The 14,151-nt window shown below is 40.6% G+C and overlaps 1 protein-coding gene across 1 annotated transcript in view; it reads left to right on the top strand.

Moving 5' to 3' along the window:
* The first annotated feature begins 1,168 nt into the window (after positions 1 to 1,168).
* The window catches only part of LOC138718793 (sodium-dependent neutral amino acid transporter B(0)AT3-like), a 30,010-nt gene continuing 17,027 nt past the window's right edge, over positions 1,169 to 14,151 (top strand). Inside the window, exons 1-3 of the mRNA XM_069853356.1 lie at positions 1,169 to 1,656; positions 11,185 to 11,325; positions 12,773 to 12,910. Coding sequence (XP_069709457.1) covers positions 1,500 to 1,656; positions 11,185 to 11,325; positions 12,773 to 12,910 — 436 coding nt within the window. The 5' untranslated portion in view covers positions 1,169 to 1,499. The remainder of the gene's footprint in view (positions 1,657 to 11,184; positions 11,326 to 12,772; positions 12,911 to 14,151) is intronic.

Genomic DNA, 14,151 nt, shown 5'->3' with positions numbered 1-14,151 from the left:
CTTTGCATTCCAATTTCATTTTTGTAAATTATTTGAATGTGAGTAATTATTTCAACTATTTAAAGATGTTATTCTAAAATGGGAAAAACCCATTTTTTGTCATATTTTCCGGCAGACAAAAGCTCAGCCACCAAAGATGAGTAAAACCGATTTTGAAGCAGCCAGCTACAGGTGGCAGGTATGGAAACCAGCGTGTTGCTTGAAATGGTCCCAGCACAGTCATCCCCCAGCCCAAAGCTCAGGCACGGGTGGACGAGGTGCTAAGGGGCATGGTTTAGTGTTTGATAGGAATGGTTGGACTCGATGATCCGGTGGGTCTCTTCCAACCTGGTTATTCTATGATTCTATGATAAAACCAGGGGCGATGGTGGTGGGTGCCCTGGCAGCAGCGATGCTGTGTAATTGCTGCCAAACTATGCTGCACGTACCCTGTGGAACATCCTGATAAGCTGCTGAGGAGTTGAGTTATTCCACCTGTGGGTCTGGGTGTTTGCAGAGCTGCAAGCAGATGAACTGTGCTTACCAGGGGAGGCTCATGTAGCCTAGATGTGAAATTAGCTTCTGGTCGGATGAGCTGCAACCTGATCATATTTGTATGCTCAGCTGCAGAGCAAGGTTTTATTTCTAAGTATTTTGGGACAAAAAGAAACCCCAAACATTGTCACTTAGACACTGTTCCTATTTCTAAAAGAGGAATCGAGGCATGAAGTGTCGATTTACTCTAGCAAGCAAGCTGACTGGCTGATCTGTTTAGTGTGGAACGAACTGATCTGACGTGCAAAATAGCAAAACCCTTTTCTAACTGAAAGACAGAATAAAAACCTTCTCACATACAATCAGCTGAAGGAAAGCATTCAGCTCTTGCATTCATCAGTAACTATTTAATGAACAATAAAAATAGTCACTTGGGATTCATTGACAGATGGGAAGTGATTAACCTCTAGCAGCTATGGTGAAAACGCACAAAATCCTAATGTCGGAGCTTACACAGTCTAATTTTTCTTGGATCTTTTTTAATTTTCTTTTTACACTTGCCCAAAGCTACTTCATTCACTTACCTCTATTAACAAACTAAGGAAGGATATGGCAACACTTTATTCACAGTTTTTTTCCAAGTATTTCATGATTTTCATGTCTTCTGTAAGGTTTATTTTTAATTATATTCAGTGTCACACTTCTCTGAAAGTATCTGAGAACAGAAAATAAAAATCGTTTGATGTCAAGTTACCCATTAACAACATATTCCCACATTCTCCAACTATAGAAGGATCTGCAAAAAAGTCAAGGGTGGTAACACTATATAATAATAATTCCTGGTTTTGTCTTTAAACTGCAGTTTTGGCAATGACACTTTTCTTTGCATCACATAAAAAGAAAGCTCCACCTCTCTTTCCAGGATCCTCCAGTCACCCCACATAAAACCCGTAGGAGAGACAGATTTTGAATCATCTCCCCATTTATAGGGAAAGCGGCTAAGGACCCAAGGATATTTCATTCAAATGTCAAAAGATTTATCCATGCCACCTGAAATCCATAAAGAAGATGGCAGACCCAAGTGGGACAATAAGTTCCAGTACATTTTAAGCTGCATTGGATTTGCTGTTGGTCTGGGGAACGTGTGGCGATTTCCATACTTGTGTCAGATACATGGAGGCGGTAAGATTTAAATGAGACTTTGCTGAAATATTGAACTACAATTCTAATATAACTATACTAACTTACAATGGACACGGCAGTTATATATTTGCATCACCTTTGGTTTTAGATATCGAAGTCTCATAAATGTTTAGCACCTGTTAGATTAGCTTTTTCTATAGAAGTATATTTCATTTTAAAATGATGCATTTGTTTAGGAAATAAGACCAGACTAATGCTAACTCTCAGCACCCTCGATGCTGAAGTTCTTACATTGCTGCTGCAGCTCCAATGGGATGAGAAAACTGCACCTGCAGCTCCTTAGCTTAAGGAAAAAGAAAGAAGACCTGGGGAGGTCTGAGTGAACTGGCCCCAAGGCAAATGGTCTTTGGGAAGATAAACGAGTCAGCGAGTCATTCTCCTCATTTATCTGATGCTCTTAGGAGTTAACTCATCGCCTAGAAATGCCTCTGCACAAAACTAAGTGCACTTTTTGATGTTTGAGAGGCTGCTTAAAATGCTCAGCTCATAGAACACCAACAGGAGCCTGCCAGGTGGAACAAACAGCTGCCCAAGACTGTTTTTGGGCACTATTCTCACAAAGAATTGCTTCAGAAGCAGCCAATTTAGTAAATAAAAAAGGATCAGAAAAGAGTACTTGATAACTCATCATTCACAATAGCTTTTCAAATCTGCAATGGAAAGTTGTCTAAAGCAGAGTGAGATAGTGAACTGTTTCAGTCCAGTATTATAAATTATCTCTCAATTAACAGAAAATTCAGACCTAGAGAAACTCAGACTACAGGAAGAAATTTATTAAATCCAAGCTTGTTCTACCAAGGTGTCTGTATTACTTCACGTACTACATATATTTGATTCAACCAAGGAATCAAGACCGGTTACTGCCTTTAATGGAAGAAGGTATTTTCGAAAGAAATAGCCACTTAAGGATTCTGATAAGTAACTGAATGAATGAAATACAGCAGGTTGTATCAGCAAAAACAATCTCGGCATAATTAAACAGAGAACTAGGAAGTAGGTGTAGATCTTACTACTGATACTCAGACAATTTCTGAACTTCTGACTTCCTCTGAAGTCCACTGTTCAAAGTTAACTTTAAAAATTTGACAAAATGCAGAAATATCCCAACAATTATTCAAGGTCTGGAAAATTTATGGGACAAGGAATAACTTAAGAATCCAATCTACTTTGTTCATAAAATTGAAAATGAAGGAGTGTTTATAATATATTGTCTATAAACAAGTACATTGAAATTATTTTGAGGGCAAGAAGCTCTTTATTGGTGAATATGTAACAGATGGAGGTTACAATTACATAAATTAAAATAAGAAAAGAGAAGAAGCAGTAGGTTGGATTCCTCTCAGGAAACTTAACGTTTTCCATTATTTATTTGCAAGATGTGAAACTCTCTCCAATGAGTGCTCTAAATAGGTAGTTAGAAAGTCATGGGTGCAAACAAATGAAGAGAAACAGCATGCCACTTTAGTTAACGATACATGCATTTATAAGACGTGATAAACACCTTCATAGAGACATCCCCATAGCAGAAATGGCATGGGGCCTGCGTGGAAGATGTTCTTCTGGAGCAGGAACTGGAGGTCAAACAAATGCCCTACAGGTATCTCAAGTTACCTCTTTATCTTGGAGCAAGGGATCAAGTATTCAGTATTAGCAAACAACATAATAAAAATAAAATAAATATTTTTTTAATGTAATGAAAAACTAACATTAAGTGTTCAGTGGAAGGTTTGAAACTAACACATGGGACCATAGCAAAATGCAGATTCTCTGCACATCTCAGAGTTGCTTTTGGGGCCACCACCTGCATAAGGCTGCATGAAATTTGTACTTCAGCGTTTTGTGCAAATCTCTCTTATAGATTAAGATGAAACACTGATCTACTGCCTATAAAAAGGGCTCCCACATCTTGCCATTAAGCACCAAAAGTTGCTTCTCTGTGCTGGAGACAAGGGTCTAGCTGTGGCCAGCTGTTCTTCAAATCCCAGCTGCATTTCAGAAGATCAGCAACACTCACTTCCTAATGAGGTTTGATCTCTCCTCTCCTTTCCTCCCTTCTGGAGCCTCCTACATCCCTGTCCTGCAGACACCTACCACTCTGGGAAAAGTGTGAGTCCTAGGGCAAGGAGACCCACAGTGACCTGTTTTGCAGAACACATCATGCACAGAAAGTCTATTTGCTTCTGTATCCAGCTTCTCAGCACTGCTATATCCCATCAGCGCTGCTAGGGTCAAATAGGGACAGGTTTCAGAGCAGGTTTAAAGATTAAAAGGCATTAAAATGCCGCAAGGACAAAGGTTGAGTCACTTTTTGCATCATGAATACTAATTCTGCCAATTAAATATATAAAATAGCCAACAGACTCAGTAACAACATACAGCATCACGACAGACGGACAGCAGCACAAGTTAGCAATGATTAAAGGTTGATGTATGGATGTGTGGTCAATGTTTGGTCAACAGACTTTAACAAAAGGTTCAGGGACCCCAACAGCATGATGGACATCATGAATGAAGTACTGTGGGGGCTGTGAAGAATTTATCTCCGAAAGCTGGCATTGGAAGAGTTGAGTGATTCGTGAAGACTACTAGGAAGACAATGCTGTTAGGTTTATACCAGTGCATAAAATGTGGTTGCGTTTTCCTTTTGCTAATTTAAGGCAGTGATGTGATTCGGGGTTGCATTTTTGAAAGCAAGCAACTCAAATGCAAAAGCCCAATAGATTGCCAGGGGTACTGGAGCATAAATCCTGCTTGTGTGTATCTGACAACGTGAACACAGGACAGCCAGCAGCATCGTGGTTAACTAGGAGCCCTGAGAGGGGCAGCGGCTCAGCGCCTGCAGCCACAACCATGAGTTCAGCAAAGCCCGATGGGAAAAGAGCGTAGACATGCTCAAAGGATTAATGGCCTCTGGGGTATAGACCACAGTTTCACAGTTGGTTCAGGCAATATCCGAGTGCTTAAGAGTTAGGCAATGCACTTCTCCTCATTCCTAGATGTTTTAAAAAGCAAGAGATAAAAATAAGTGCTTGTATATTTGTCTCATGTCAGCTGTTCTCATCAGACCTCTGGACCTTATTCATTGCACATTAGTGTTACTCAGTAACTTGGACCTAATATAATATCAGTTTCGCTGACATTTGTCACCCACTGTCGTTACTGATTGCTTGGATTTATTGCCCGAGTTAAGTTAGTTATTTACTTTTCATGACTAATGGATATGAAGGTTGTTTGCCACAGTAAGTGGAGAAAAACACAAAGGTTCCCAAGCAACTGAGATTGAAAAGAAGTCTCCAAATGGCCCATCGTACAGTTTGTCTCTTAAAACCGACACTCAAACAAGTCATATAGCTAGATACGTGCACATACATGTAATTGGAACATACTTTAGAAAACCCCAAACAGTTCTAGCTGGAACTTACTGCACTGCTGTACTTTTGATTATAGCTAGTATTTATACTCCTACCTAACCCATCAGTGTTAAAAATATGCATAGTGTCCAAACTTAGAGAATAACTGAAAAATATCTTTAGAATAAAATACAGTTTCTTTCTAGGAAAATAAATACGCATAAACACTAAAGTTCTGCTACAAAGGGAAAACTTTACTTCTGAGGCAATGATTTACAGACTTTCATAACCTGTGTCCTACCCGACCTTTTGCTAGAAATTGAATGACCACTTGCTGTGAAATGCAGTTGTCTGTCTCACTGTGTCCTCATGCAGAAAATAAAATCTGAAAGGAACAACAAGTATGCCTGGAAAACACTGGGGAAAAAAAAGTATGCCAGGAAGAGAAGAACAGTCCACCCTCTGATAGAAAAATAAATAATACAACAAACTTCATTTTCTGGATTCTTATCTCTTGCTCAAGTCCTTGATGAAAACCTATGGCATTTGGGGTTGAAACTTTAATAATGCATTGTATTTAGTTGCCCTTTACAGCTCAGGTTGGTGCATGCGGGTGCTGCTCGTTTACATCCTTCAGTCATGACTATTTCATAGGGAAGTTCACCAAGGTTATGTTATTATAAGTTGATGCATAAGTGTTACCATCTCAGCTTGAAATGGCTGTTGACCCCTTGGTCTTCTGGACATGGCTTTAGCTCCTTCACTATTGCTCAAGGAGATATAGTCATTTACATAGGAAACTCAACCCTGCAAAGTTTCAGAGTCTATAACACATACAATGGGGTCTGTAAGTCAAAACCACGAATGCGATGCACAAATGCATTTATAATAGCTCATACTTTTTTATCCAGATTAAGGCCTGTGCAGAAGACATAACAAAGCTCAGGAAGTCTCGTTTTCCAGAGAGAGGGGTAAATATTGTTATGTTTTTTCCTGACTGATCTCTTAATGTGACTTACTGCTGTGTTGGCTACTACACAGCTGAATTAACTCCCACGGAGAAAAAGGGACAGGTTCTATAATCCTATTTCAATAGCTAATAGCTTTTTCTCTGTATCTGAACAAGTTCTTACCACCTTGTGCAATTTCATGTAGGTAAAACATAACTTATCACAGGTATCTTGCCATTAAGTTCTCAGTCTTCTGGAAAAATTCACCCACCATCGTAATTTTTCCTATGTACCAACAGAACCAGTGAAGTGAATCTCTGAATGCTTGTTGCATGATATCATGTTGAGAAGGGCTTGCTGAATCTTTCAGACTATACAGATGCATTTCCTTTGGAATTAGGATTTTGCTACTTCCCAGATCATTTAATTCTTCATTACAATTATTTTTTTCCATTATTATGTTTAGATTATTATTTTAAGTTACTTCTGCTAGCTGACCTGCAGGTGCTGGTAAGATGCAATACTGCACACATGGATTGGTTTCTCCAAGTATTTTAGGCTGCATGTTAGTTAAAGGTTTTTCATGTGGAGGGTGGTGAAGCACTGGAACAGGCTCTTCAGGGAAGTAGCCATGGCACCAAGCCTGACAATACTAAAGAAGCATTTCGACAACACCCTCAGCCACATGGTGTGAATGTGGGGGTTGTCCTGTGCAGGGATAGGAGTTGGACTCAATCCTTGTGTTGGTCCCTTCCAATTCAGGTCATTCTATGATTCTATTTCTCTTTCATTTAGGAAGTTTTCATTGGTACGTCAATATCAAGAAAAGCTATCGGGTTTTCCTCACCACTTCTCATCAAAGCTCAACAATTTCTGCTGTTTTTGGTACATCTTGATTAGAAGATCACACGGCTGACCCTTCTAACTGCTTTACTTTTCCACTAGTCAGGTCTATTGCTCTCTCTTTTTAAGATGTGACAAAACCAATTTGGCTGTTTCCCTCTGCGTTGCCAGTGGCCTTGGGCTGTGCTCCTTCATTAGCTTCCTGGTCATTCTTCCCTCTCTTTCATCAGCAAGTCTCAACAGGGCACCTAGTAGCTCATGCCCTTTTCTTCTAGAATGTCATGTGGAGGTGATACCACAACAACTGTGCCCTTTAAGTGTCATTTTGCAGATAGAGGGCTGAATACAGGTGAGAAGTTGCTTTTCTACCCTGATTTGCCTCTATATTGCCACTGAGGGGTCAGGTTTCAAAAATCTTCGATGTAGCACACCAGGTATTCTCTGTTTTACTGCCATGACTACAGATGCATCTCCACTCTAATGGTTCTTCTAAGTTAGCAATGTGATTGTGCTACACACTGGTGTTCTTTGTTGCTTGAGACTCCACTATTAATGAAAACAACTTATCAATATACGCAATATCGTAGTTGTTGATACCTTCATATGACGAAGACCTTTCAAACTTTCTGTGTTTTCTCATGACGACACAGATTGTTCCTTGGCTGTGCATTATCCTCATGCAGAATTTCCTTCCAATCTAACTTTTAACTTCGGCAGATTTTTTGACCGTGTGGTTTTTTTCTTGACCTTCATTTAGTAACGTGTACGTTTACTTTCACGATGGATGTTTTATGCATCTTGGGAGTCTTTTTGACAGAACGAATGGTGCAAACGAAAATTTTCCTTCATCTTCTCTCAGTGTTCCAACTAAATTGTGCCTTCTGATGTTCCTGAGCATTTCATCAGGCTTTTAGAGAACCTGCAAATGCTTGATTAACATGATTTTTATTTTTTTGAGATGAAAAAATAAGTTAATGAAGCTAAACTACTGGGGTTAGGGGGTTTCCCCCTGAGCTTGCTTCTTATGTCATTTAGCTTCTTCAAACTGTGCAGCATGCAGATCTAGAACATCCAGATATTAAATATATATATAAATATAAATATATATACCTAGAATAACCCGATATAGCATTATTTGCTCTCTTAATTTCATTATTGTTTCTACTAAGCTTTCCTTTTCCTATGCCTCAGGGAAGCCAAGCCTCCTGAGTTTCTGCTGTATCTGTGCTACACACCCAGTGTGTGCTGATAAGGTTTTGGGGTGCCCACATTTGAATGCTGAGCTCTCTTTTGTGATATGTGCTCCAGGACAAGTGGTAATGGTGTTAAGCTGAAAGAGGGGAGATTTAGATTAGATATTAGGAGAAAATTTTTAACAGTGAGGGTGGTAAGGAATTGGAATTCATTGTCTAGAGAAGCTTTGGATCCCTCATTCCTGGAGGTGTTCAAGGCCAGGCTGGATGAGGCTTTGAGCAACCTGATCCAGCAGGAGGTGTCCCTGGAACCGGGTGATCTCTAAGGTCCCTTCCACACCATTTTATGAACGATCCTATGATTCTATGCATCTTCGTTCTGCTTCTTGGACTTTCTTCTTGTCTTTTCCACAGTTAGATTTCTTACAGCTATTTTTAAAAAGTACCATTTAATTGCCCCTATCTATTAAATAGAGACCTTGACTATATAGTGCTAGAGAGTTCCTGCTCACTATTAGGTACCCAATACATTTCCAGTATCATTTTTCTTCCTATGGGTGGGGGATTTTATCATGGAAAAGAGCAAGACACAAGTGCTTAAGCAAACTGTCTATGCTTTTCCTGACTGTTTCTTTTTTGCCTTAAAATACTGTAAAGGAATATAATAATTAAGTAAAGGAATATGATAAATAATGGAAAACATTTTTCTACAGGACCAGACACGTATTTTAATTAGGTTTAAGAAGGGTTGATTCACCTTCCCTGGAGATGTTTAAGGCACGGGTGGACGAGGTGCTGAGGGGCATGGTTTAGTGTTTGATAGGAACGGTTGGACTCGATGATCCGGTGGGTCTCTTCCAACCTGGTCATTCTATGATTCTATGATTCTATGATTCTATGACTAACTCTGTTAACTATTTCTTCTTAGGCCAAACTTCTGACATATTTTCATATTTGTGGATAGTTTAGTTTTTACATTGGTCTCATCAAAACCCAGTATTTTGCTTCCAAGTGTAACATTATGCTTTGCCGTGCTGTAAATATGACTGGAGATACGTACAAACCAGCACAAAGTAAACAGGCTTTTATCAACAGAATATCTAAACATGCTCTGCTGTCAATGGTTCAACTAGCAAACAGAAAAGAGGAGAGAGATAACAGGGGGTAGTTTGCACTAATTATTACACAGTTATTTCCAGGGAGATATGATATGGGAGATTGTAAGGGACCGACCTGAGAGCTCTGCTAGCAAGGGCTTAGCATCACATGGACTGCAGCAAAACAGATGCCACCTGGAGCTGGTGCGCAGCCAGCCAGGCAAACAAGCAGAATACGCCACACTGAAGTGTTCTGGTCACTTGTGTGAAGGTTTTGGTCTTTCCAGGAGCCAGCACAAGGCATTGGGCTCTCAGGAGGGCTGGGTGGGCACCCTTAGGTGCGCTGTGGAGGGGGAAAATTGTAGCAGTTTGAAGGAGAGAGCACTAGGCTGAGCACAGAATCACAGAATCACAGAATAACCAGGTTGGAAGAGACCCACCGGATCATCGAGAGCACAGGGAGAGGTTACTCAGTACTTGCAAGAGGAACCTGCAAATTCCTTCACATTTACATGGGAGCTTCAGAAGGTAGCTCCAGGTGAGATTTCATCAGGTGGTAAAACTTTTAAACATTGTCGTCCTTAATTCTTTCTGTACCTCTCTCTTAGATGGGTTTATAACAGCCACTTTAGAGTTTCTGCAGGCAAGGGGACTACAAACCAGGAATATCAAGGGTCCAAACTGAGAATTTAACATACTGGAAATTTCCTGTGAGATTTTTCAAATCTGCTTCTTAGCAGTTAAAAGCACTTAAGAAATCAGATCATAAGGAGAGACATTTATTTCTACTTTTGGCAAATTAAGAAGAGCGCTTCATTAAGAAGGGCTTTGCCTATTTTTGTTCATATGTATTTCTTGATAAAGGGCTAAACTATTAAACAACAAAACCACTCTGGGTGTTGTACATAGTTATTGCAGCACCTAACAACAGGTAGCAAAGTTATTGCAATGCCTAACCCAAGTGATTCAATTTATCTGCTCAGCCTTTCTAAATAATCAGTGATTGCAAAACACAGGAGCCGTTCCAGGAAGAGTCCAGAAATCCTTATGCATTCCCCCACCTCCTTCTTGGCTGAAGACAGAATAGAGAGCTGAACTGCTCCACCCTGCTCTCTCACATGGTGATGGTGAAGCTGTTCTTCCTATAAGCCCTGAAGGAGGAGAGGACGTTTCCTGAGCTGAAAAAGCAGAGCTGGGCAGACTCAGATACGAGTTCTGCAAGCAAAGTTGAAACGGAATAACAAGGCACAGATTTACTGACAAAGTGATGTGGGGTCAGCACGAGTTGGTGGGAAGATTGTGAGGGGACTGAGGAAGGACTTCTGTCTTTGTTTCCCCGAAGAAAAGAGGCTTTGTGGTCACAGCGGTTGTTGGTCATGGCAATAAACTTCAATCCATTACACCATTTCAATTTAATAGGATATTTGGGTGAGTGGTTTAAGTGTACTAATGAAACTTCCCTTGGTCTCATGAAAATCAGTATCTCTGCAAAGGAGACCCAATCCTGTGTCCCTTCTGAGGGAAAGTGGGGGAGACAAGGCATTGCATTTTGCAGGAATCAACCAGGCTGCCAACAAGACCGATACCTGCCTGCAGGCACCCAACAGCACACGCTGCCTCGAGCCTAGGGGAGCTGCTATGAGCAAAACAGGGAAGAAGTAGAGGTTACCAGCAGGAGGAAACTCAGTTTCTTTGCTCGCACATCACCTAGAACAACTTGTCCTGCTTTTAGTTTAGGGGAGAGGCAAATCCTTGTGCTTTATGACCAGAGGGAGAAAAGAAGATGCTTAAAAGAAAGGGAAATGGAAATAGTGAGACTATTTACAATGGGCTGTAGCAGTGCCTGAGCGGAAGCATCCTACAGCACTAGGCATCCCAGTCATTCCTCCTACGTCTTCACCAACAAAGCTACCAGTAACGGATGTTACTTGGCAGGTATCCCCAGGGATGCTTCCTCTCCCAACACACCCTACAAGGACTTTGTTAGGGTCATAAAGCAGACAAATTATCAAACAGCAATTTCAGTGAGATACAGGTAACCATGTGGCTCAATTGCAGTTATTTTTGTTTTCAGGGGCATTCCTGATTCCATACTTCATCGCTCTTCTCTTCGAAGGAATACCACTGCTGCATCTTGAACTGGCCCTAGGACAGTGCCTGAGGAAAGGCAGCATCGGTGCCTGGAACACCATCTCTCCTTACCTTGCAGGAGTTGGTATGTCTCTTGGGGTCCCAGCCCAAGGAACCCAGCATTCACTTCTTACAGACCTGTGCTTCATGCTTGTCAAGACAAAAATAAAACAAACATATTTATGATGAGAGTGGTGAAACACTGGAACAGCTTGCCCAGAAAGGTGGTAGATGCCCCATCCCTGAAAACATTCAAGGGCAGGGTGCATAAGGCCCTGAGCAACCTGATGTAGTTGAAGATGTCACTGTTTATTGCAGGTGGGGTGGACTAGATGACATTTTAATGTCCCTTTCAACCCAAACAATTCCATGATTCTATATCGCTCCCATCAGGTGCTGCTCCAGGCACACAGCAGCCTTAAATACAAACCCTGGAACTTTTGCTTATGGGAACCATGAACTCTGCTAGCAAATACTGCCCCGTTCTTACTACATCTTGGATCTTACCCAAGAGCTGTCTGCCCTCAGTGCTTCTCATTTCTCACTCACAGCCCCTCCAGGAGACAGTCTTCTCTGCCCAGTGACATTCAGACTAGAGGGAAGGGACAAAAAGACAAGAAATCAGGAACAGGAACCTGGCATATCCTATAGAGTCTAAAACATTTGCAAAAGTTCCCCTCCAGAAGAGGGAGACGTGACAGGGTTGCTGAAGGGACAATGCACATGGCAGTGCGCATCAGACCAACATGAGGTCCTGTACCTGCAATTTTTTCTATTTATTTAATATACACAGAAAAAATGTGCCTTATGCACATTGTTAGGCTGCAAAAAGTGAATGGGAGTAGCAGCTCTATCGGGTTTGAGATAGCACCCTCCTGCCTACACAGATAAGCCAAAAACCTCAGATGCTCCAGCCAGCACCGCTGGATCATGCCTTGCTTCAAGCAGGTGTCTGACAATGGGATTGACAGTGACACCCATGAGAAAGGATGGGTGAGAGGACTTATCTAAGAGCCAGAGTGCAGTCGGGAAGAAATACCAGGCAGCAGGGTGGTGCTTCCAGTTAAACCCATCTCCTACAATTAGGCTTGTCCTCCCTTTGCAAAAAATGCAAGCAAGCAGAATCAATGGTGTTGCTATCATATTCTTCCTTCCTTATTGTAGTAGGAAAACAATTTTAGAGTATATGAAGACAAAAATGTGCCCTCATGCAGCTAGAGCATGCTGTGAAACTTCAGCCTCTTTTGGTTTCTGCAGTTAAAGTTGTCCCACGTTGTAGAAAATAATGTATTATATACTAGAGCAAAGATTTCAACCCTAATCTTCTGAGTTTCAGACTTGGAGCAGGGCTGGTGAGCTGGGGAAGTGTCCGGCTACTGAGGATACAAATGTCCATCTTTCATGTGAAAATCTCTCCGGAAAAATAGAAAAAATTGAAAAAATAGGAAACCCAATCTTCTAAGAGCAAGTGCTGTGACTCATAAATTTTTTTTCCAAAGCTTTTCTAAGCTGAGATCTTGTGCTTTCCGCAGGGATTGCTTCATGGGTGGTGTCAGTTCTGGTGAGCTTATACTACAACACTGTTTTAACCTGGGTGATGTGGTACTTCATAAACTCCTTCCAAGAACCCCTTCCTTGGAGCATTTGTCCTCTAAACGAAAACAGAACAGGTAACTACTGCTTCAGGTGTCATTGCTAGCAAAAGGATTATCGCAAACTTCAGAGTCTGGGGGCTAGCAGGGGAAAAAGTGAAGTTTTGTTTAGTCTTTTAGGCTTGTGCTATAATACAAATACCAGCCTGAAAGAGTGTTCTCTGATTTCTGGCTATTGAGTAATAGTCCTTTATCAAGACACACATGTATCTGTATCATAAACTACGTACCAAGATGTGTGAGATTGTTAGCGTAATTAAGAACCAAATTTATGACTACATCTTCCAGTAACTGCTTTAAATGAGACTTTTGAGTGGTCATTAGGCAGTGATACATTGGTTATGACTCATAACAACTTCTTACAGAAACTTTTCAGCTCATCTGCCATGTTGTTCTGAGAACTATCAGCTGAGTTGTCAGAGTAGGAAACACAATCCTACTGGAGAACTTTGGTTTCTGCCTGTAGATTGCTGAGACTACTTTGACACATTTGACAAGACAGCTTCCTAGAGCAGTTAACTTGAAAAACCACACTTGATCGGGCCCCAATTTGTGCACAAGACCTGGTTTGGTTTTCTCTCAAAAAGCTATGAGAGTGTTCATGACCTATTCAACTTCACCATCCTCATAGGAACAACAAAAGCCAGAAAGCCCCTTTTGCTTGATTTCAAAATGGGAAATGAAATAAGTGTTTAAGAAAAAAAAGAAAAAAAAAGAAGAAACTAAACAAGGAAACCACTTTTGAGGTAGCAGAGAAGCTATTTAAAGAAGGAATCTTTGAAGCTTTGGCCAAATTCACACTACTCATTACAAAACCTGCAGTAAGACAAAAGACAAAAGACAGGCAGCGTGCTTTAGAAGGATAAGGAAGATTGCTCTCAGTTCTTTACAGTTATTTTTCAGCTTTCTTTTTTGTTCAGAACATGAGTGACAAGTTCGGGGACAGAGCAATAAACATAAACTGAGTAAGAGGCTAAGAAGAAAAGCAAAACATATTAGAAGTCAACTTTCTTTTGGAGATCTTAGTTATTCTAAGGACTATTCTATAGTAAGAAAACAATCAGACATCCCCAATCTTTTTTACAAAAGTAGGGAAAATATTCAGACCTTAAGAAATAGAATTCTTTCATTCCTCAGGATACTGATGTCCCAACTAGTGAACTAAACAAACTTTTTAATCAACGAATTTAGCATTCAAAAAAATCAACTTTTAGTTAAGCATCTTTTAGAAAATATTGAAGAAGTCCTTTAAGAACAGA

The sequence above is a fragment of the Phaenicophaeus curvirostris genome, chromosome 3, assembly GCF_032191515.1.
Source record: "Phaenicophaeus curvirostris isolate KB17595 chromosome 3, BPBGC_Pcur_1.0, whole genome shotgun sequence".
Lineage (NCBI taxonomy): Eukaryota > Metazoa > Chordata > Aves > Cuculiformes > Cuculidae > Phaenicophaeus > Phaenicophaeus curvirostris.
This window is presented reverse-complemented; position numbering and strand designations above follow the sequence as displayed.